This window comes from Salmo salar, chromosome 10 (genome assembly GCF_965601325.2).
Source record: "Salmo salar chromosome 10, fSalSal1, whole genome shotgun sequence".
NCBI lineage: Eukaryota > Metazoa > Chordata > Actinopteri > Salmoniformes > Salmonidae > Salmo > Salmo salar.
Window position 1 is genome coordinate 32,980,292 of NC_138300.1, and position 22,835 is coordinate 33,003,126.

At 45.6% G+C, this 22,835-nt stretch overlaps 1 protein-coding gene across 9 annotated transcripts in view; it reads right to left on the reverse strand.

The window, feature by feature from the left end:
- Nucleotides 1-22,835, reverse strand: part of palld (palladin, cytoskeletal associated protein) — a 122,032-nt gene that overhangs the window by 26,734 nt on the left and 72,463 nt on the right. For 7 of the 9 annotated variants that reach the window (XM_045687649.2, XM_045687651.2, XM_045687655.2 and 4 more), the window contains one exon: nucleotides 22,517-22,552. The exons of 1 other annotated variant lie outside the window; for it this stretch is intronic. In XM_045687649.2, coding sequence (XP_045543605.2) covers nucleotides 22,517-22,552 — 36 coding nt within the window. Of the gene's footprint in view, nucleotides 1-7,393; nucleotides 7,553-22,516; nucleotides 22,553-22,835 lie in introns of those variants that run through there. One more of the 9 variants, XM_045687659.2, reaches the window with a different exon arrangement.

The window sequence follows — 22,835 nt, forward strand, 5'->3', positions numbered from 1 at the left end:
AGCGCATGAGGCAGAAGCGCCTCTCCTCGCCTCACCCGCTCGCTCAAGCAGAGGGGAAACGCGCTTCATTTCCTCAGCGCTTTATCTTTCTCTCTGTCTTTCTCTCTTCAACAGACTCCTTCACTGCCGGACAGCCTGTGTTGTGCGTTCAATCATTTGGAGAGCCTTTAAAACAGTTTGACCACGTGCCTGCATTTGTTAATAACCCACCTGATGGTTTCCAGCCTGCCTAGAATATCTTACAGAATCTCATTGCTAGAAGGCCAGTTTGAATTTACAAATATATCCAAAAAGTTGTCTTAGTGTTTTTTCTCCGGTCTCTAGAATTCTCCGGAGTATATGGGGGAGGCAGAGTGGATGTTGGATGTCTATGACTGACTGACATCATCTCCTTTCCTTAAAAGGTGTTCTTTCTTTATATAGAACAGTTACTACAGTCCAATTCCACTTTCTTATTTTACTAAAGGACAATCACATGATTAAGATTTATTTGTCCCACTTTCCGCATATGATTAACTTTCCAATTGTATTGTATGTCAACTCTGACATTTTACTTTAATTTCAATGTTTCCATTGAATTAGCATTTGTCAGATAATATCATATTATCATATTGTCAGTGAGAAGATCAGACAGTGTAATTGTTCAGCTTCATCCGTCATTTTATTGTCCTTTAAAAGGTCTGTCTGCCTCCAGGATAGCAGGTGTGGGCCAGCCTGACACTACGTAACCCTGACACTTTGACCCCGTATGGTCCAGTCTTCAACCTCATCTGCCCAGCCAACATCCACCTATGAAATTACTCAGAGAACTATTCCATCTCTATCAATCAAGCTCTTTCTCTATTAATAACCGAACAGGACGGATCTGTTAGTCTTGAATGAGCCAACAACACCATGAATTTCTCCTCATGGTCATTTGACTTGATTTAGTCACCAACTCTGGGAACAAAAAGAGGAGCATTCCACCCAATCAACCCCTCTTAAAAATATATTCATTGACTTAAAACCATACAGCCTATTCATTTACAGCAATTAACATTCAACTCTCCATATGCCTTGTTTAGTCTGAAAGGGTCTTTTCCTACAGCTGTTCTCAACTGCATGTTTTCTTGATGCCAGTCTGACTCTCTGGGGTACAAGAAACAAAACTGTAGGTCTACACTTACTGTATGTAGACAGCATTTCTACAAGGTACAAAGCTCTGAGTTGATACTTGGTAAAAACGTTCTCTCTCCTGTGAGCAGCTAATAAATGACAGAAACTGCTGAAATTACTGATGTTAATTCATTTAGTTCCTCTGACAGTCTGTTCCTCTGTCTTGACGTGCAGTGGGGACTTGCAGGGAGGGAACCGTCCTGCTCTCTGTCTCCATGCCAACGGCCCAGTGTTGTGCTGTACCGAGCTGAGCCAACTGGCCCACACAACACCCAGTTACAGTGTGAAAAAACTGCAGAGCTCAGCTCTGTCATTCCAAACTGTAACGCTACATTACAGTTAAATCTCTTTCTTTCTCCTTATCCTTCTCTCTCAGCCTCCATTTGGAGGTATTAATAGGCTGTTAAATGTTATTTCTCTTTTTCTCTCATCTTGAAAATTACTTTATTAAAAAAATATAGAATAATTTTACCTTTATTTGACTAGGCAAGTCAGTTAAGAACAAATTGTTATTTACAATGACAGCCTACACCGGCCAAATCCGGACAATAGTAGGCCAATTGTGCGCCGCCCTATGGGACTCCCAATCATGGCCAGTTGTGATACAGCCTGGATTCGAACCAGGGTGTCTGTAGTGATGCCTCCAACACTGAGATGCAGTGCCTTAGACCACTGCGCCACTCAGTTGGCCTGGTTCCTGGGTGTAAATTCTTTAACATTGAACACAATGAGAGAGCGCTTCAGGAAAAACTTTTTGATTGACTTACCATTCAGCATTCAATTACACTCATAATAACACGTCAATTATACAATTATTCTGGTGGTGTTTTTTTAACTCCAGTTCCTACATGCAAACATTAGCAGCATCACTGAGCTTAACGGAGTCAGGCACCGCTTGTCTGAGTTAGAGTTAATTGCATCTGTCTTTTATAGCACCATGTAGCAAGCTGAAACAGACCATGTTGTACCAGTCAGAGCAAGCAAGCTGAAACAGGCCATGTTGTAGCAGTCAGAGCAAGCAAGCTGAAACAGACCATGTTGTAGCAGTCAGAGCAAGCAAGCTGAAACAGACCATGTTGTAGCAGTCAGAGCAAGCAAGCTGAAACAGACCATGTTGTAGCAGTCAGAGCAAGCAAGCTGAAACAGACCATGTTGTAGCAGTCAGAGCAAGCAAGCTGAAACAGACCATGTTGTAGCAGTCAGAGCAAGCAAGCTGAAACAGACCATGTTGTAGCAGTCAGCGCAAGCTGAAACAGACCATGTTGTAGCAGTCAGAGCAAGCAAGCTGAAACAGACCATGTTGTAGCAGTCAGAGCAAGCAAGCTGAAACAGACCATGTTGTAGCAGTCAGAGCAAGCAAGCTGAAACAGACCATGTTGTAGCAGTCAGAGCAAGCAAGCTGAAACAGGCCATGTTGTAGCAGTCAGAGCAAGCAAGCTGAAACAGGCCATGTTGTAGCAGTCAGAGCAAGCAAGCTGAAACAGGCCATGTTGTAGCAGTCAGAGCAAGCAAGCTGAAACAGGCCATGTTGTAGCAGTCAGAGCAAGCAAGCTGAAACAGGCCATGTTGTAGCAGTCAGCGCAAGCAAGCTGAAACAGGCCATGTTGTAGCAGTCAGCGCAAGCAAGCTGAAACAGGCCATGTTGTAGCAGTCAGCGCAAGCAAGCTGAAACAGGCCATGTTGTAGCAGTCAGCGCAAGCAAGCTGAAACAGGCCATGTTGTAGCAGTCAGCGCAAGCAAGCTGAAACAGGCCATGTTGTAGCAGTCAGCGCAAGCAAGCTGAAACAGGCCATGTTGTAGCAGTCAGCGCAAGCTGAAACAGACCATGTTGTAGCAGTCAGCGCAAGCTGAAACAGACCATGTTGTAGCAGTCAGCGCAAGCTGAAACAGACCATGTTGTAGCAGTCAGCGCAAGCTGAAACAGACCATGTTGTAGCAGTCAGCGCAAGCTGAAACAGACCATGTTGTAGCAGTCAGCGCAAGCTGAAACAGACCATGTTGTAGCAGTCAGCGCAAGCTGAAACAGACCATGTTGTAGCAGTCAGCGCAAGCTGAAACAGACCATGTTGTAGCAGTCAGCGCAAGCTGAAACAGACCATGTTGTAGCAGTCAGCGCAAGCTGAAACAGACCATGTTGTAGCAGTCAGCGCAAGCTGAAACAGACCATGTTGTAGCAGTCAGCGCAAGCTGAAACAGACCATGTTGTAGCAGTCAGCGCAAGCTGAAACAGACCATGTTGTAGCAGTCAGAGCAAGCAAGCTGAAACAGACCATGCCAGCCACAGAGCTGCCTCTCCTCTGTAGACTCTAATCATGCTGTCTTTAATCAATGCTCTCTCTAATCAACCTGTCTATAAAGGTCCTGTTTACACACACAGTCACTGGTTTGTGCTTCCTAGACAATGACGGCCTCAAGTCTATACAGATATACGGATCTACAGTTTGACGACTGACATGCCACCATGCAAGCTGTGAGCCATCGCTGGGTTTTACAAGCTCGCTTGTTTGGGTACGGGGAATGTCTTTGGTTAGCCGCTGGTTGACTAGGAGTAGAGGAGAGAAAGGGTTTATGGGATTCCGCCAGCAGCACTCACTGATGACAGGAAGCGACCATGGGATGACAGGAAGTAGTTGAGTGTAAATAGCCAATAATGAGGGGGTTCTTTCTGTAAACAACAACAAGGGGCTAAGCTTCCTGCTGCACTGTGTGTACATACTGTACAAGCCAGCTATGTAGAAGTGAAAAGCTGTTGATCTACTCAAATGTCTGAACAACAGTTGTACATTTTCCCACAATCAGACCTGTACCTACATATTAATGTGTGTTTATGATTGTGTGTGTGTCACTGTTTAACCACACGTCACCATGCCAGTCTACAGCTTTTAAAAAGTGTGGCCTTGTCAAACATGAATGATATATACCTAAACAAGAGAATGGAGCTCTGGCATTACACCTCCAAAACAAATACAGCCGCTGTGTGTGTGTGTGTGAGATACAGTGGAAACACACCAAAGTGGTGACACAACAACATGCTGGCCCCAAACCATGCCCCGGGCCAAGAGTTTATCAGACCAGATCCAGAAACGCAGGGTGAAATCAATAGGAGCATGGGAAAATACCAGAGACTCCTGAGTTTGACTCCCACTGCAATCACGTATGCAAATACACCTCGCTCTCTCTGTCAAACACACCTCCACAAGCATGAGCAGACAGACAGTACAGTATGATCAGTGTCTCACTGTGCCTGACAGCATGTTTCACACTTCCCTCACCTGTATTAACACAGCCCCATTACATCATTGTTACAGTGCGTCAACCTGCACTTGACTGATCCATGACAGAAACAGCCTAGTCTGTCACACTGTCTGACATATTGACTGACTGTACTGACTGAGACTGACAGACTGACTAACTGGCTGGTTATCTACCTGACTGACTACTAGCTACTACTTATTTGGTTGACTTTAATTAAGGAAATACTGATGGATCGATGTGCATCTTCTCCTGTTGTGGAGACACATAACACAGGTGGCTGTAGCAAGAAACAGGAATCTTATAGCTATGGGCCAAAATCACCATAATGATTTGTCCTATCGCTGCAGAATAATGTTTACACTATGACATCTGTATTTACAACAGCAAAGTAGCAGGTCATTACACATACATTGGTCACCAAGGGTCTCTAAGAAGAACAAAGCTCTTTTTTAGACAACCATGTGGAGTTGTATTAGAGGAGGGGGAGACTAAAGTCCTTTGTTAAGTTTACGGTAAGGGGCTACAATAACAGTTCACAGGACTCCTGTATACAAACACCCCCAGCAAGATAGCTGAATGTTTATCTTTGACATCATCACTTTAGATCACTGGATGAGATCAACTGGTGGGCGTGATAAACTTCCATCAACAAATTCTAGTGAAGCCCTCAAACAGGTGTGGGCTGTGCGCACACAAACACAAACCGCACAAAAACAAACAGAGACAGTACATACACAAGTAGGCCTACATGTACACACACAATTTGGATATTTTGAATGAAAGTACAGTCTAAATCATCAGTCTAAATCATATCCTTTTCCACATGGAGGTGCATGTTGGCCGAACCTCCAGTCCAGTCAGGTTTAGAACCAGAGTTAACCCATTGACCTGACCCACATCACAGGCTAATTTACCACCATGCAGGCCCAAACTCTTCACTCACAGCGACTCATACAGCTCTCCCTAATCCCTCCTCCCATGGTTTGGCTGAGTGCTCCTCCTCAGGAGAGAGAGAGAGGAGACAGAGGAGCCGTCCAACTTTCCATGGACATTTCATACCCCCCTAGACGCAGCTCCTAGATCAGTTCAACTTGAGGTTCTGTATTGGTAGGAGTAGTCCTTTCCATGGACATTTCATACCCCTCTAGACGCAGCTCCTAGATCAGTTCAACTTGAGGTTCTGTATTGGTAGGAGTAGTCCTTTCCATGGACATTTCATACCCCTCTAGACGCAGCTCCTAGATCAGTTAAACTTGAGGTTCTGTATTGGTAGGAGTAGTCCTTTCCATGGACATGTCATACCCCTCTAGACTCAGCTCCTAGATCAGTTCAACTTGAGGTTCTGTATTGGTAGGAGTAGTTCCTGACATTTTTCATATAGACAACAAAGGAAACCAGAAAGGCATAAAGTAAAATATGACTTTTTGTTATCAACTCCCATTCTCTCTCCTTGTCCCACTCAATTTCTCTCTGTCTTTGTTCTCCTAGACTTCCAAATGTATTTTCAACCTCTCCATGTTTCTCTCTTTCACCTCCTCCCTTGCTCCGTCTGTACCCCACTCCCTCCCTCCCTCTCTCTCTGGCTCTAATTGCACACACAACACATAAAACAGAACCAGACTGTTTTCTTTTTCCCGCTTTAACAACTGCACAGAGCGTGTGGCTCATTCTGACCAGACTAACAGTTCAGGGTTGCTCCAGCTCCCATCAACCCCTTAAGTTATGTCTCTCCCCTCTATTTAATCAGTCTATCTTGGGAGCCATTTTATGTAGAATCAAATAATAGGTGAGAAGTGCAGAGAATGAACAGTGAGCTCCCTCCCTTCCTCCCTCTCTTCCTCCCTCCTTCCCTCTCTACCTCCCTCCCTCCCTCCTTCCATTCCTCCCCCCCGTTTAGAGTGTTTTTCTGTATTGCAGGAATGCTCAAGACATTCTTCCTGGGATTGGAATGGGAAAGACATCGCCATCAAATGGGATTAGCAGCAGGAGTGGAGAGGGAGAATGAGAAAGAGGAGGAGAGCCAGAGAAAGTGAGGGGAAGGGAGGGGGTAGAAACCAGAGAACCCAGTGAAGGACTAAAGCCAAACCTGACACTACTATTCTGACCTGACAGGCACTATTGTGCTAACTAATCTATCAGACCCCAAAGTGGCACCACACAACTGACCTATATAAAAACACAACTGGTCCTTCACCACTAACACAACACAGACACAACCCAGAATAAAGCATCTCACACAACTACGCTTTATCAACCTCATAGACCCGATCACCCTCAGTAAAGCAGCCAGTTGCCTCCAGCCCTCTCCTCTCCAGACTAACCACTTCCCAGAACTTCCAGTAAATGAATGGGTTTCTATCTCCGCCTCTCTCTGTCCTATAAACCACACATCCATACTCCAACACATGCTTTTTACATTAACTGTCTGAGGGGCTGGCAAAGCAGACAGAAATTATGAAAAAGTGTTCCTGGTTCTCCTTCTCTATCATTTGTGTCTCTCCTTATTCTGGACTCCTTCATTCCATCTCTCAATTCAACCCTTTTTAGTTCTTCAGAAGCATAAATGACAGATTGTGATTTCAACTGATTTTGAGATCAGTTTTAGCCCACAAAGTTTTACCACAGAAAAAAGAACAATGGCAACACTGTCTTTCATTGAAGCAGTGAGCTCAGCATAAAGCAACAGTGGCTATGCTAATGTGGTGTGTTCACATCGTCTTCTCTCTCTCTAATGAACTGAACTTGACTGAGCGTTAATGAAAAGCATCTTGCTACTTGCTTGTCACCCTCTCCTCCCTTTCCCTCACTCTCCCTCTCCTCCCTTTCCCTCACTCTCCCTCTCCTCCCTTTCCCTCACTCTCCCTCTCCTCCCTCTCTCCCTCTCCCTTCCCCTCTCTCCATAAACGCTCACTTCCACTGAAGTGTGTTAAATTGACAAAAGTTGTGTCTGATTCTGTAAAGAATTTGTAAGAAAGAGTAGTACCTTCAGTGACGTGGCCCAGGTGAGTATGTCTGTCTGTGGCTCAGGTATTCCCCAGGAGGTGTGTGTGTGGTTGTTTCTGCCGGTCTGCCAGGTAGCGAAGCCGCATATATAGAGCAGTCAGCAGCCAGACTCAGCCTCCCTTGCTCTCTGCATGAGTCAGCCTAAACCTTCTTCACAATAAAAGCCTCTGTTTCACAATAAAAGCTCTGCAACACAGGCCACTGATCTAGAGACTTCCCTATCAGAACCAGGCTCCTAGAATAACAACAGCCAGCTATTTTTGATCCAGAAATAAAAGATTAAAAGTAAGAGAGAGAGAGAGAGAGAGAGAGATTGTGAAAGAACGTGACACCCAGATCGTGGGGGGGTGGGGACCAGGGGGGGCTGGGGTGGGGACCAGGTGGGACAGTGTGGGGACCAGGGGGGGGGGGCGTGGTGGGGAGCAGGGAGGGCGAGGGCAGGTTCAGCTCCTCTCTCAGGAGGATTCAGTCATCTCCCCAGTGTCGAGTCACACCACTTACGGCCAAGTCAGTGTCTGTGTATCTCACTCTGCTGCTTATGGAAGACAGGTTCAATCAAAGAGGTTGATTGACTTGTGATTCCCAAAAGTGTGTAACTGCTAGGGCTTCCCTGTGTTTAACATACCATTCCCTCTGTCCAGGGAAACATAGGGGATAACTAAGACCTCTGTTTCCATGCTGTCAACTAACAAGCACACACTCATCTCTCTCCCTCTTTCTCTCTCTCTGTATCTTTCACGCCACTCTACATGTATTTCTCTCTGCTCACCCCTCTCTCTCTTCCACTTCCCTCTTGTATTGTGAAGGTCAGCTCTAACAACTCTCTTCCTAATTTGAGAACCTGCTCCATTCCCTGCAGGTCACTCAACCTTACGAGCCAATCCAGCGTCAGCTCTCTCAGCCAATCCTGCTGCTTGCCATGTCCTTTTAAGGACTGCCCACTGTCTGGGGTTTGTTGAGGAATGATCTGCCTTCCTGTTATCGATCCTTCCTGGGTCTCTTCTACTTTTCCTCATTCTTTATCTCAAGTGTTTTCTCTTCTTTCTCTGGCTAGTTCTCTCTGTACGCATTCATTCACACTCCAGGTCCACATTTAGGGCAACAAATGTAACCAATCAGATAGCTGATAAACAAAAACACTTGTGTTTTTATTTTTTTACATTAATGGCATGACTAATGAAAAACCTCAAGTTGCACATGAACTTCAGGACTGTCTTGAGCTTGCCAGGCAGCTGATAATGAAGAAACAAGAGTTCTCTGTGTAGAAACTCAGTTCCATATGTGTCTCTTTAACATACATGTTTCCATAAAACCACACGCAACGCCTCCATAAGAAAGTGATTGTTAATACAGCATTAGAGAGTTTACGAGCTACACCTCATAAACACAAGGCCTCTGCTGTGGGTACAGCTCTGAATCACAGCACAGATATGTGACAAAGCCTGGCAGCCCGAGCAACACGGCTCTGAACACAAGACCATAGAGCACTACGGTCCACAAACACAACCCTGAACGCAACACAACGACAGACGAAAGACAAAGCAGTAACCGAAGCGACGGATCAGACAGTGAGGAGACAGACAGAATGTTCTGGTGCTCACCTCTCTTAGAGACTTTTATTTGCCAATAAACTTTGTACAGAAAATAACAAACAGGTCGTTGACAAAGACTTGAATAACTCAAACATATTCTCAGTACAAACTATTCCGGCAACAACTCTTTGCCTATAACAAAACTCAGGTATAACTCTACTCTAGCTAACCTGTTACCTGTCCAGCCTGCTCTCTCCCAGGTATAACTCTACTCTAGCTAACCTGTTACCTGCCCAGCCTGCTCTCCTCCAGGTATAACTCTACTGTAGCTAACCTGTTACCTGCCCAGCCTGCTCTCTCCCAGGTATAACTCTACTCTAGCCAACCTGTTACCTGTCCAGCCTGCTCTCCTCCAGGTATAACTCTACTCTAGTCAACCTGTTACCTGCCCAGCCTGCTCTCCTCCAGGTATAACTCTACTTGAGCTAACCTGTTACCTGCCCAGCCTGCTCTCCTCCAGGTATAACTCTACTCTAGCCAACCTGTTACCTGCCCAGCCTGCTCTCCTCCAGGTATAACTCTACTCTGAGCTCAACCTGTTACCTGCCCAGCCTGCTCTCCTCCAGGTATAACTCTACTCTGAGCCAACCTGTTACCTGCCCAGCCTGCTCTCCTCCAGGTATAACTCTACTCTAGTCAACCTGTTACCTGCCCAGCCTGCTCTCCTCCAGGTATAACTCTACTCTGAGCTAACCTGTTACCTGCCCAGCCTGCTCTCCTCCAGGTATAACTCTACTCTAGTCAACCTGTTACCTGCCCAGCCTGCTCTCTCCCAGGTATAACTCTACTCTAGCTAACCTGTTACCTGTCCAGCCTGCTCTCCTCCAGGTATAACTCTACTCTAGTCAACCTGTTACCTGCCCAGCCTGCTCTCTCCCAGGTATAACTCTACTCTAGCCAACCTGTTACCTGCCCAGCCTGCTCTCCTCCAGGTATAACTCTACTCTAGCCAACCTGTTACCTGCCCAGCCTGCTCTCCTCCAGGTATAACTCTACTGTAGCTAACCTGTTACCTGTCCAGCCTGCTCTCCTCCAGGTATAACTCTACTCTAGTCAACCTGTTATCTGCCCAGCCTGCTCTCTCCCAGGTATAACTCTACTCTAGTCAACCTGTTACCTGCCCAGCCTGCTCTCTCCCAGGTATAACTCTACTCTAGTCAACCTGTTACCTGTCCAGCCTGCTCTCTCCCAGGTATAACTCTACTCTAGTCAACCTGTTACCTGTCCAGCCTGCTCTCCTCCAGGTATAACTCTACTCGAGCTAACCTGTTACCTGCCCAGCCTGCTCTCTCCCAGGTATAACTCTACTCTAGTCAACCTGTTACCTGCCCAGCCTGCTCTCTCCCAGGTATATCTCTACTCTAGTCAACCTGTTACCTGCCCAGCCTGCTCTCTCCCAGGTATAACTCTACTCTAGTCAACCTGTTACCTGCCCAGCCTGCTCTCTCCCAGGTATATCTCTACTCTAGTCAACCTGTTACCTGCCCAGCCTGCTCTCTCCCAGGTATATCTCTACTCTAGTCAACCTGTTACCTGCCCAGCCTGCTCTCTCCCAGGTATATCTCTACTCTAGTCAACCTGTTACCTGCCCAGCCTGCTCTCCTCCAGGTATAACTCTACTCTAGTCAACCTGTTACCTGCCCAGCCTGCTCTCCTCCAGGTATATCTCTACTCTAGTCAACCTGTTACCTGCCCAGCCTGCTCTCTCCCAGGTATAACTCTACTCTAGTCAACCTGTTACCTGCCCAGCCTGCTCTCTCCCAGGTATAACTCTACTCTAGCCAACCTGTTACCTGCCCAGCCTGCTCTCCTCCAGGTATAACTCTACTCTAGTCAACCTGTTACCTGCCCAGCCTGCTCTCTCCCAGGTATAACTCTACTCTAGTCAACCTGTTACCTGCCCAGCCTGCTCTCCTCCAGGTATAACTCTACTTGAGCTAACCTGTTACCTGCCCAGCCTGCTCTCCTCCAGGTATAACTCTAGTCTAGTCAACCTGTTACCTGCCCAGCCTGCTCTCTCCCAGGTATAACTCTACTCTAGTCAACCTGTTACCTGCCCAGCCTGCTCTCTCCCAGGTATAACTCTACTCTAGTCAACCTGTTACCTGCCCAGCCTGCTCTCTCCCAGGTATAACTCTACTCTAGTCAACCTGTTACCTGCCCAGCCTGCTCTCTCCCAGGTATAACTCTACTCTAGTCAACCTGTTACCTGCCCAGCCTGCTCTCTCCCAGGTATAACTCTACTCTAGTCAACCTGTTACCTGCCCAGCCTGCTCTCTCCCAGGTATAACTCTACTCTAGTCAACCTGTTACCTGCCCAGCCTGCTCTCTCCCAGGTATAACTCTACTCTAGTCAACCTGTTACCTGCCCAGCCTGCTCTCTCCCAGGTATATCTCTACTCTAGTCAACCTGTTACCTGCCCAGCCTGCTCTCTCCCAGGTATAACTCTACTCTAGTCAACCTGTTACCTGCCCAGCCTGCTCTCTCCCAGGTATAACTCTACTCTAGTCAACCTGTTACCTGCCCAGCCTGCTCTCTCCCAGGTATAACTCTACTCTAGTCAACCTGTTACCTGCCCAGCCTGCTCTCTCCCAGGTATAACTCTACTCTAGTCAACCTGTTAGCTGCCCAGCCTGCTCTCTCCCAGGTATAACTCTACTCTAGTCAACCTGTTACCTGCCCAGCCTGCTCTCCTCCAGGTATAACTCTACTCTAGTCAACCTGTTACCTGCCCAGCCTGCTCTCTCCCAGGTATAACTCTACTCTAGTCAACCTGTTACCTGCCCAGCCTGCTCTCTCCCAGGTATAACTCTACTCTAGTCAACCTGTTACCTGCCCAGCCTGCTCTCTCCCAGGTATAACTCTACTCTAGTCAACCTGTTACCTGCCCAGCCTGCTCTCTCCCAGGCAAAAGCCAACTGAGCACCTAAGTATTCTTTCCAGGAACTCCCTTCAGCTAGGAATGTTCCATCATGATAGCCCCAAAACACATTTCTACCATAAATGCGTAATTTCCCATGGACATATACTGTATCATAAACAACGGTTTTACATAAACCGGCTGTGTATTCATGTTACCTGATGAAATTGCTGTACAATATGATCTTGTTGCCATCTGAAGAGTGTTTTGAATACTGATGCTTGATTTGCTGGTTTTAAGCATTAAAGTTTCAAATAGCTCTTTGTTGACTGTTGCTGGGTGCTATCGTCCTCCATCAGCACCGGCCTGTACCCTACCTGCCTTAAGCTCTCTCCTGGCCCCTTACACTAAGTCTGAATTTATCCTGCTAGGTGACCTAAACTGGGACTTGCTTAAACCACCTGACCAAGTCCTAAAGCAATTAAATCTTTCTCAGATTATTACAAATCCCACAAGGTATGACTCCAAACACCCAGAAAAGGCAACTCTCCTCGATGTTTTCCTCACAAATAATCCTGATAGGTATCAGTCTGGTGTTTTCTGTAATGACCTTAGTGATCACTGTTTTACAGCATGTGTTCGTAATGGCTGCTCAGTGAAACGACCTGTCCTGATTTGTCATAGACGCTTGCTAAAAAACATCAATGAGCAAACCTTCCTTCATGAACTGGCCTCTGTAAAATGGTATAGAATCAGCTTGATCGCCTCTGTCGAAGACGCTTGGACCTTCTTTTTTAATATCTTCAGTGGTATTGTTAACAAAAACGCCCCCATAAAGAAAATGAGAATTAAAAACAGGTTCAGCCCCTGGTTCAACCGTGATCTTGCTAAGTTACTCCACCTCAAGAATTGCATTTGGTGAAAGGCTCGGCACACGCATACTCAGGCTGACTGGCTATCGTTCAGGCAAATTAGAAATATGAGCACTCAGGCTATCCGGAAGGCCAAAGTTAGTTACTTTAAGGAGCAGTTCTCTGTGGGTCTAACCCCAAGAAGTTCTGGAAACGGTTAAAGACCTGGAGAAAAAACCCTCCTCCTCACAGCTGCCCATGTCCCTTAATGTTGATGATGTGGTTGTTACTGACAAGAAGCACATGTCTGAGCTCTTTAATCACCACTTCATTAAGTCAGGATTCCTATTTGACTCAGACATGCCTCCTTGCCCGTCCAACATTTTCTCATCTCCCACCCCTTCTAATACGACTATCCCCGATGCATCTCCCTCTTTTTCCCCTTCCCCACTACAAAGTTTCTCCCTGCAGGCAGTCACTGAGTCCGAGGTGCTAAAGGAGCTCCTGAAACCTGACCCCATAAAACATCTGAGTCAGATGGTTTAGACCCTTTCTTCTTTAACCTGTTATGGCTAGGGGGCAGTATTTTCACGGACGGATAAAAAACATACCCGATTTAATCTGATTAGTACTCCTGCCCAGAAACTAGAATATGCATGTAATTATTAGCTTTGGATAGAAAACACTCCAAAGTTTCTAAAACTGTTTGAATGGTGTCTGTGAGTATAACAGAACTCATTTGGCAGGCCAAAACCTGAGAAGATTCTGTACAGGAAGTACCCTGTCTGACCATTTCTTGGCCTTGTTGATTATCTCTATCTATTACAGGGGATCTCTGCTCTTACGTGACACTTTCTACGGCTCACATGGACTCTCAGAAGGTGGCAAAATGCTGAATCGTGGCTTTGCAGGCTCTGGCTGAAACAAAGTAGCGTGTTTGGATAGTGGCTGGTTACAGTACTGTGAGACTCAGGCTCGTGCCCGCGTCGACCGAAAGCTTTGTTTTCTTTCCTCTGTTTAGCTAAACGGAGATTCCCGGTCGGAATATTATCGCTTTTTTACTAGAAAAATGGCATAAAAATGGATTTTAAACAGCGGTTGACATGCTTCGAAGTACGGTAATGGAATATTTAGAAATCTTTTGTCACGAATTGCGCCATGCTCGCGACCCTGATTTACCATTTTGGATAGTGTCTTGGAACGCACGAACAAAACGCCGCAATTTGGATATAACGATGGATTATTTTGGACCAAACCAACATTTGTTATTGAAGTAGCAGTCCTGGGAGTGCATTCTGACGAAGACAACAAAGGTAATGACATTTTTGTAAAAGTAAATCGGAGTTTGATCAGGGCTAAACTTGGTCGGTGTCTAAATGGCTAGCCGTGATGGCTGGGCTATCTACTGAGAATATTGCAAAATGTGCTTTCACCGAAAAGCTTTTTTAAAATCGGACATATCGAGTGCATAGAGGAGTTCTGTATCTATAATTCTTAATATAATTGTTATGTTTTTTGTGAACGTTTATCGTGAGTAATTTAGTAAATTCACCGGATGTTTGCGGGGGGTATGCTAGTTCTGAACGTCACATGCTAATGTAAAAAAGCTGGTTTTTTATATAAATATGAACTTGATTGAACAAAACATGGATGCATTGTATAACATAATGTCCTAGGGTTGTCATCTGATGAAGATCATCAAAGGTTAGTGCTGCATTTAGCTGTGGTTTTGTTTTTTGTGACATTATATGCTAGCTTGAAAAATGGGTGTCTGATTATTTCTGGCTGGGTACTCTGCTGACATAATCTAATGTTTTGCTTTCGTTGTAAAGCCTTTTTGAAATCGGACAGTGTGGTTAGATTAATGAGAGTCTTGTCTTTAAAATGCTGTAAAATAGTCATATGTTTGAAAAATGGAAGTTTTCGGATTTTAGAGGAATTTGTATTTCGCGCCACGCCCATCATTGGATATTGGAGCAGGTGTTTCGCTAGCGGAACGTCTAGATGTAAGAGGTTATTAAGGTTGCTGCCCCTATCATCGCCAAGCCTATCTCCAACCTTTTTAACCAGTCTCTGCTTTCTGAGGAGGTTCCCATTGCTTGGAAGGCAGCCACGGTTCATCCTTTATTTAAAGGGGGAGATCAAGCTGATCCTAACTGTTATAGGCCTATTTCTATTTTGTCCTGTTTATCAAAAGTGTTGGAACAACTTGTCAATAATCAACTGACTGGCATACTTGATGTCTATAGTATTCTCTCGGGTATGCAATCTGGTTTCCGGTCAGGAAACCAGCAATCTGGTTTCCTGGTTTCCGGTCAACCTGGTTTCCGGATGTATCACTGCAACCTTAAAGGTCCTCAATGATGTCACCATTGCCATTGATTCTAAGCAATATTGTGCTGATATTTTTATTTACTTGGCCAAAGCTTTTGATACGGTAGAGCATTCCATTCTCGTGGGATGTATTGGTGTCTCTGAGGGGTCTTTTGGCTGGTTATCTAACTACCTCTCTCAAAGAGTGCAGTGTATAAAGTCAGAAAATCTGCTGTCTCTGCCACTGCCTGTCACCAAGGGAGTACCCCAAGGCTCAATCATAGGCCCCACGCTCTTCTCAATTTACATTAACAACATAGCTCAGGCAGTAGGAAGCTCTCTCATCCATTTAATTGCAGATGATACAGTCTTATACACGGCTGGCCCCTCCCTGGATTTTGTGTCAAATGCTCTACAACAAAGCTTTCTTAGTGTCCAACAAGATTTCTCTACCCTTAACCTTCTTCTGAACACCTCCAAAACAAATGTAATGTGGTTTGGCAAGAAGAATGCCCCTCCTCCCACAGGTGTTATTACTACCTCTGAGGGTTTAGAGCTTGAGGTAGTCACCTCATACAAGTACTTGGGAGTATGGCTAGATGGCGCACTGTCCTTCTGTCAGCACATATCAAAGCTGGAGGCTAAAGTTAAATCTAGACTTGATTTCCTCTATCGTAATCGCTCCACTTTCACCCCAGCTGCCAAACTAACCCTGATTCAGATGACCATCCTACCCATGCTAGATTACGGAGACATAATTTAATGATCAGCAGGTAAGGGTGCCCTCGAGCGGCTATATGTTCTTTACCATTCGGCCATCAGATTTGCCACCAATGCTCCTTATAAGACACGTCACTGCACTCTATACTCCTTTGTAAACTGGTCATCTCTGTATACCCGTTGCAAGACCCACTGGTTGGTGCTTATTTATAAAACCCTCTTAGGCCTCACTCCCCCCATCTGAGATATCTACTGCAGCCCTCATCCTCCACATACAACACCCGTTCTGCCAGTCACATTCTGTTAAAGGTCCCCAAAGCACATACAGCTAGTGACTGGAATGAGCTGCAACAAACACTCAAACTGGACAGTTTTATCACAATCTCTTCATTCAAAGACTCAATCATGGACACTCTTATTGACAGTTGTGGCTGCTTTGTGTGATGTATTGTTGTCTCTACCTTCTTGCCCTTTGTGCTGTTGTCTGTGCCTAATAATGTTTCTACCATGTTTTGTGCTGCTACCATGTTGTGTTGCTACCATGTTGTTGTTATGTTGTGTTGCTACGATGCTGTGTTGTCATGTGTTGCTGCCTTGCTATGTTGTTGTCTTAGGTCTCTCTTTATGTAGTGTTGTGCTGTCTCTCTTGTTTTGATCTGTGTTTTGTCCTATATTTATATTGTATTTATTTTTAATCCCAGGCCCCCATCCCCTCAGGAGGCTTTTTGCCTTTTGGTAGGCCATCATCGATGACTCGTAGACTAACTTGCCTCATGCATAATGCACACCAGCACTTCAACAAGAAAACAGTTCGGTGCTTCAGACAAACACAAGGTAGGTTAAATTATATGATTATACTCTACCAATACTTTGATCGTTATTAGAATAATATATTTCACATTGCTGGATCATATTTGTTTAAATGGGCAGCTTTATACACGATAGAAACATTGTTAAAAGTTACATTGTTTTAGTAACTGGCGTGATCAACAAACACTCGACTTTGGCGCATTATGTCAAAGTATTGTTGGCAAACGGAATGCGCTACTCAATCCAACATTCTCTTTGGTTTCAGGATTCTTGACTTTACCTTGAAGAGATACAATAAAGAGTCTTTCTTCAACCAATAATTTGCTTCAGTGTCATTGTCTACAAGTCATGGACATGCGCTCCATGACAAGGACTGACAGAGAGCAATACGGCACACAAAAAACCCTGAACGCAAGAGTTTGCAAGATCAACACAAAGCTCTGACTCCAACAGGCATGAAACATAGTTTCAACAAGACCACAGATGTATATTAAACATGTTGTTTAGTTATACTGTATAAGCTCGATTTGGGAACGAATTAACATTCCAAAGTATCAAAATCACATTTGAGATTAACTCTCAGTACAAAAAACTAAACAGTATCCAGGATCCTCTGTAAACAAGTTATGTGTATCTGTGTATGAGTGAGAGAGACAGAGCAGGGTAGGATGGTTTGGAACGTGGCCTTCAGTTTGTTGCAGTTGTTTTCTGTTACCCTGACAACGACCTCAGAGGAGGTTAAAGAGGTTTGGAGCTGGCCCAATCATTTAATCTCTGTGGTATGACAATTATGCAGACGGCATGGGTTTGAGTGGCACTGAGTCAATCCACATGCGATATATAGCACATTAAAGGGGATTAGTAGCTTCCTCATCTTTACCTCTCTGGGCATATGCAGGCTTCACACACATACACACATGGTGTCACTTACAGGCAAGCAGGCTGTTGTTCTAAGCTCCCCCATGTTTGGGATTGTTAGCCCGGTTCATATGTACGTGTGCGTGTGTGAGTGTGTGTGTGTTTGTGCATGTGTGTTCGTGTGCGTGTATGACAGACATTTAAGTCAGGAATGGGAGTTCTCGGATGCCATGAGGGGGAGAGACGCCACATGGTGAGGTTGTGACCCCATTCGCAGCCATTTGCTGGCAGCATTTTAACACATATTAGTCACCTTTGACATCTGACCCCTGAAAGATAATGTGTTGAACCTCATCTGCCATGTGGCTCCAGCAGAGCCCACACCTTCCACTTCCTCCTCTTTGGACACACAGGGTCAGAACATGACTTTGTATTGTTCTGTGATTTCAAGAAACAAACGAATAAACAAACGAACGCGCGGACACACGCGCGACTCTCTCTCTCTCTCTCTCTCTCTCTCTCTGTCTCTCTCTCTCTCTCTCTGTCTCTCTCTCTCTCTCTCTCTCTCTCTCTCTCTCTCTCTCTCTCTCTCTCTCTCTGTCTCTCTCTCTCTCTCTCTCTGTCTCTCTCTCTCTCTCTCTGTCTCTCTCTCTCTCTCTCTCTCTCTCTCTCTGTCTCTCTCTCTCTCTCTCTCTCTCTCTCTGTCTCTCTCTCTCTCTCTCTCTCTCTCTCTCTCTCTGTCTCTCTCTCTCTGTCTCTCTCTCTCTCTCTCTCTCTCTCTCTCTCTCTCTGTCTCTCTCTCTCTCTCTCTCTCTCTCTCTCTCTCTCTCGCTCTCTCTCTCTCTCTCTCTCTCTCTCTCTCTCTCGCTCTGTCTCTCTCTCTCTCTCTCTCTCTCTCTCTGTCTCTCTCTCTCTCTCTCTCTCTCTCTCTGTCTCTCTCTCTGTCTCTCTCTCTCTCTCTCTGTCTCTCTCTCTCTCTCTCGCTCTCTCTCTCTCTCTCTGTCTCTCTCTCTCTCTCTCTGTCTGTCTGTCTCTCTCTCTCTCTCTCTCTCTCTCTCTCTCACTCTCTCTCTCTCTCTCTCTCTCTCTCTGTCTCTCTCTCTCTCTCTCTGTCTCTCTCTCTCTCTCTCTCTCTCTCTCTCTCTCTCTCTCTGTCTCTCTCTCTCTCTCTCTGTCTCTCTCTCTGTCTCTCTCTCTCTCTGTCTCTCTCTCTCTCTCTCTCTCTCTCTCTATGTGACTCATTGTGTTAGGTCTCTCATGGTGGAGGCTGTGACAGATCAGTCTGGAACAGTGAGGATTAACACAGCTGTCTGATCATGATGACCCTCACACCCTGCAGGGGTTCTGAGAGGCACTACAGCATCACTTCCTCCTCACCGTGACGACAGTGCCACATTATGATCTTATGATCCACAACCTGTTTTTAGACTGACCAGAACTCAACCACATTTCAAGTAGTCCTCAATCAAGGATGGAGTTATGATGGTTATGGTTATTTTATGGAATGTTTTTAAGTTTAGATTGTGAGCGGGTTATGACATGGCAGTGTTGAGGTTGTTTAAACCCCTGATCTGTGCTTGACTCCTCTGCTTTTCACAATCCGTAATCCTCAAATAATCTAAAGCAAACAAGAAGATGAAGCCTGGTGGAGATTCTCACAGAGTGTTTGCCAGAGAGGGTTCAACAGTAGGCTGTTTATAAAATGGATATGTGCAAGATAACTATTTCAACTGTCAGGTTTTGATTCTTTGTTTTATGAAACAGTGATTAAGATATAAAATGTTGGCAGGATAATTCCTGCTTGTGTGTTTGACGACGCCCACCCACAGATTATATCCCAACCCATAATCTAATGTTGTGCCACCGTGATCACAGTTAGTACTACAGTCACACCTCACTGAGCCCCATTCACTTGGCTCTTCTCTATGATCCTCTCCTCAAAAACCTTGCATGGTCTGGGTTTGGACTTTCCCTTCAGAGGCTGCCGCTTGAACTGAATGTCAGTGTTTCTGTACAAATAAATACTGTATCATTATCTTTTGTAGGTTAAGTTTTGCATGTGAATCTAGTAAATGTTGACAGTAATCGACAAGATGGCAATTAATAACTTGACGATTTGCCACACAGCAGCCACAGGGAATCTCAGGGGGACTCTGAGGCACCAGTTCCAGGAAAGAGGCACTTTCTAAATCCCTTGCATTTAAAAATGCTCACGCCAGCACATACATACACACCTTGTTTTCAGAGTATGTCGTAACCATTCAACATGAAACAGTTCCTGTGATGTGTCACACTGGGTAAGCATGTACAAGACTAGAAAGCTGATACTGAACACCATTGCCGCTTACACTCCATCACAACGTACACATGTGGGGGTTCGCACACGTACACACACACATGCACGCACACACACAAACAGACACAAACACACATACACACCCTCCTACACACACATAGGGAAAGCAGATTGACAAATTCCAGGTGTTAACAGTCCAGTGTGATACGGCTTTATTCTTGATCAGACCCCTGGTGAATCTGAATCATAAATCAGGATGGAACATGCAAACTCTCCAAAATGGCAGCCCAGTGACCTCACACTGATACGATAGCTCCCATCTAAGTGATTTATGACCTGTCTCAAGGCATGGCTACAGACCCAACAACCTTTAACAGCTTAATACAGACTGTTATACACTGCTGCCCTTAAGCCCCAAAACAGACTCAACCTGCCTCTCTCTCTCTCTCTCTCTCTCTCTCTCCCCTCTCTCTCTCCCCTCTCTCTCTCCCCTCTCTCTCCCTCTCTCTCTCTCTCCCCCTCTCTCTCCCCCTCTCTCTCTCTCTCTCTCTCTCTCCCCTCTCTCCCTCTCTCTCCCACTCTTAAAACACAAGGCCAGTGTTCTGATCCTAACACCAACCTGTGGCCTCTCCCCTGAGAGCTTCCTCTGATTCTTCCACCAGGTGTGGCAACACCAGTAACAACAGCCATCAGAACTACTGACTGACTGACTGACTGACTGACTGACTGACTGACTGACTGGCTGACTGACTGACTGACTGGCTGACTGGCTGACAGACTGACTGACTGACTGACTGACTGGCTGACTGGCCCAGCTCCATCTTCCTCCAGTACAGAACAGTCACAGTGCAGACGGACAGCAGGCGTGTTTTCCCAGATCAGGTCTTGTACAGTCACCTCAGCCTGCCAAGTCATACAGCAACTTCCTCTCCACAGTAGAGCCCTGAATCTCCACAGTAGAGCCCTGAATCTCCACAGTAGAGGCATGAATCTCCACAGTAGAGGCATGAATCTCCATAGTAGAGCCCTGAATCTCCACAGTAGAGGCATGAATCTCCACAGTAGAGGCATGAATTTTAAGCCCGAGCCCTACCCATGCCCATGACGTTCAGGCCCTACCCTACCCAGGCCCGATTGCTTCTGCCAAATTTAAGGCCCTGCCCAAAACCCCAAATCAGAAAAAACTTCCTCTGTTAGTAAATCCATTTGCTGCTCCTCTCTGTCTGTCACTCGCTCCCTGCCCACAGCTCGCTGTGCATGCGCTCTGCTCATGGCATTCTGAGTCTGTGATTATTCATAGCAATAGCTCTGCTTGGGCTGCTCTGCTCAATAAAGAGACATGAGAGAGCAGTTAGCTGTTAGCTACTTTTCATCACTCTAAACTCCAACTGTCTTATATTTGACGAGGTTGAAGCTCTTCTGACACCATGTTAGGATTTTAGTCAGATATAACTGTGCTGCGCAGCAGAGTACATGCAAATGGCTCAGCTTTAAAATGTTAGTCATCATTTTAGTGATACCTGAGCCCTGCCAGTACCCTAGTTATTGATGAAAAAACAGGCCCTACCCGGCCCTAACCGATGTATAATGTCGAGACCCGTCAGGCTCTGGTCAGGTAGGAGGAGAGCTCTACTCCACAGCCCAGCTCTGTTAATGCAGCTCTGAGATAGCATCGACAGGAGAGCTTTCATCAAGATACCAGCCCACAGACCCACAGCTCACAGGTCAAGGCACTGAGAGGCATAAATAACAGGTTTTGGCCTATGTAATGGTTGAGATGCATGGATGCAATAGTACTTCCTCTTAGACTATCACACTAAAAGGACTTTCTTTCCTTGTGAATAAAATACAGCAGTTAAAGCAGTAACTGTGACTGTGATTTATCTATTAAAAACATCCGTCGAAACAGACACTGATTCACAGACCTTACTGGCTCCAGTGAAATGGTAGGTGTTGCATGATAGTGCTTTGTTTCACATTAGGAGACAGAGAGCTAAGACAGTGGGCTCATAGTTTCCATTCAGTTCCCCATTGGATTCACAGCAATTTAGAAAAACGACTCAATCAGAAACTCGATTAAAGTTACATTGGAGGCCTCAAATCAAATCCAGATAAGAGAAAAACAGACTTTTACATCAGAGGCAGTAAAAGTCACACAACAGGATCCCCTTTCACAGACGTAGACACTGTAGAACCGTGGCTTCAACATTGTGCAAAAGCATGCCGTTTAAAAAACGTTATTGTTTTCAGGAGGTGTTCAGGAGAACAAATGAGAGGCAGTGACCCCTGCCGTGAGGTCAGAGGTTGAAGGTAAAAAGTGGCCGGTGCCTGAGGCTTTAGTTTGTCAGCCAACACTTCTACAGGTCACCAGGGGACAGAGAGGAAGCTAAACTCCAGCACGGCATGGCACAACACATTGACCCCTGGGTAATGGCAGGGCTGGTGTTTTTACTGTGTAATTACTGAGTGTATGTAGCAGAGGAGAGGGGGGTCAGTGCACCGTCCCTCTGCACGCTTCACCACGGGGAGCTGATTGTTTTTGGCAGTATGTTTGTGTTATTATTGTGGAAAAACTCACTCAAGGAAGCAGCTTTATGGTGATCCTACTATTTGCAGAAACTCAAGCCGGGACACCAAAAGAAATACAGCAAAACAATCTGAATGTGCCAACACATCGTTATGATGCCATTATTCTTCCAACTCCACTGCTAAACAATATGGCTCCACTCACATCACACCCAGAAACAGACCCAGACCAGACCCAGACCAGACCAGACCCAGACCAACCCTTCGGTTATTTACCTGTCACGTTCTGTCTCCTCCTCTATACCCTCCGCTCTGGAAGCAGAGAGGATACAATGTCAACATTTAGCAAGAGATACACAAATAGGCAATCCAACGCAACAACACATATGCTATGTACAAAGCACAGAGCATGAACCCTACACAACATCCATGTTCCACATGCATCAGAAATATGTCAGTCTCAGACCCCCTCACTAATGCATAAGACATATATCATGTCTGAACCACAACATTAAATCAGAAGCTAGACCCTGCAACACGAACAGAGGCCATCCATAACAAGACTGTGCAGTCAAGTCCATACACAGTCCCAAAT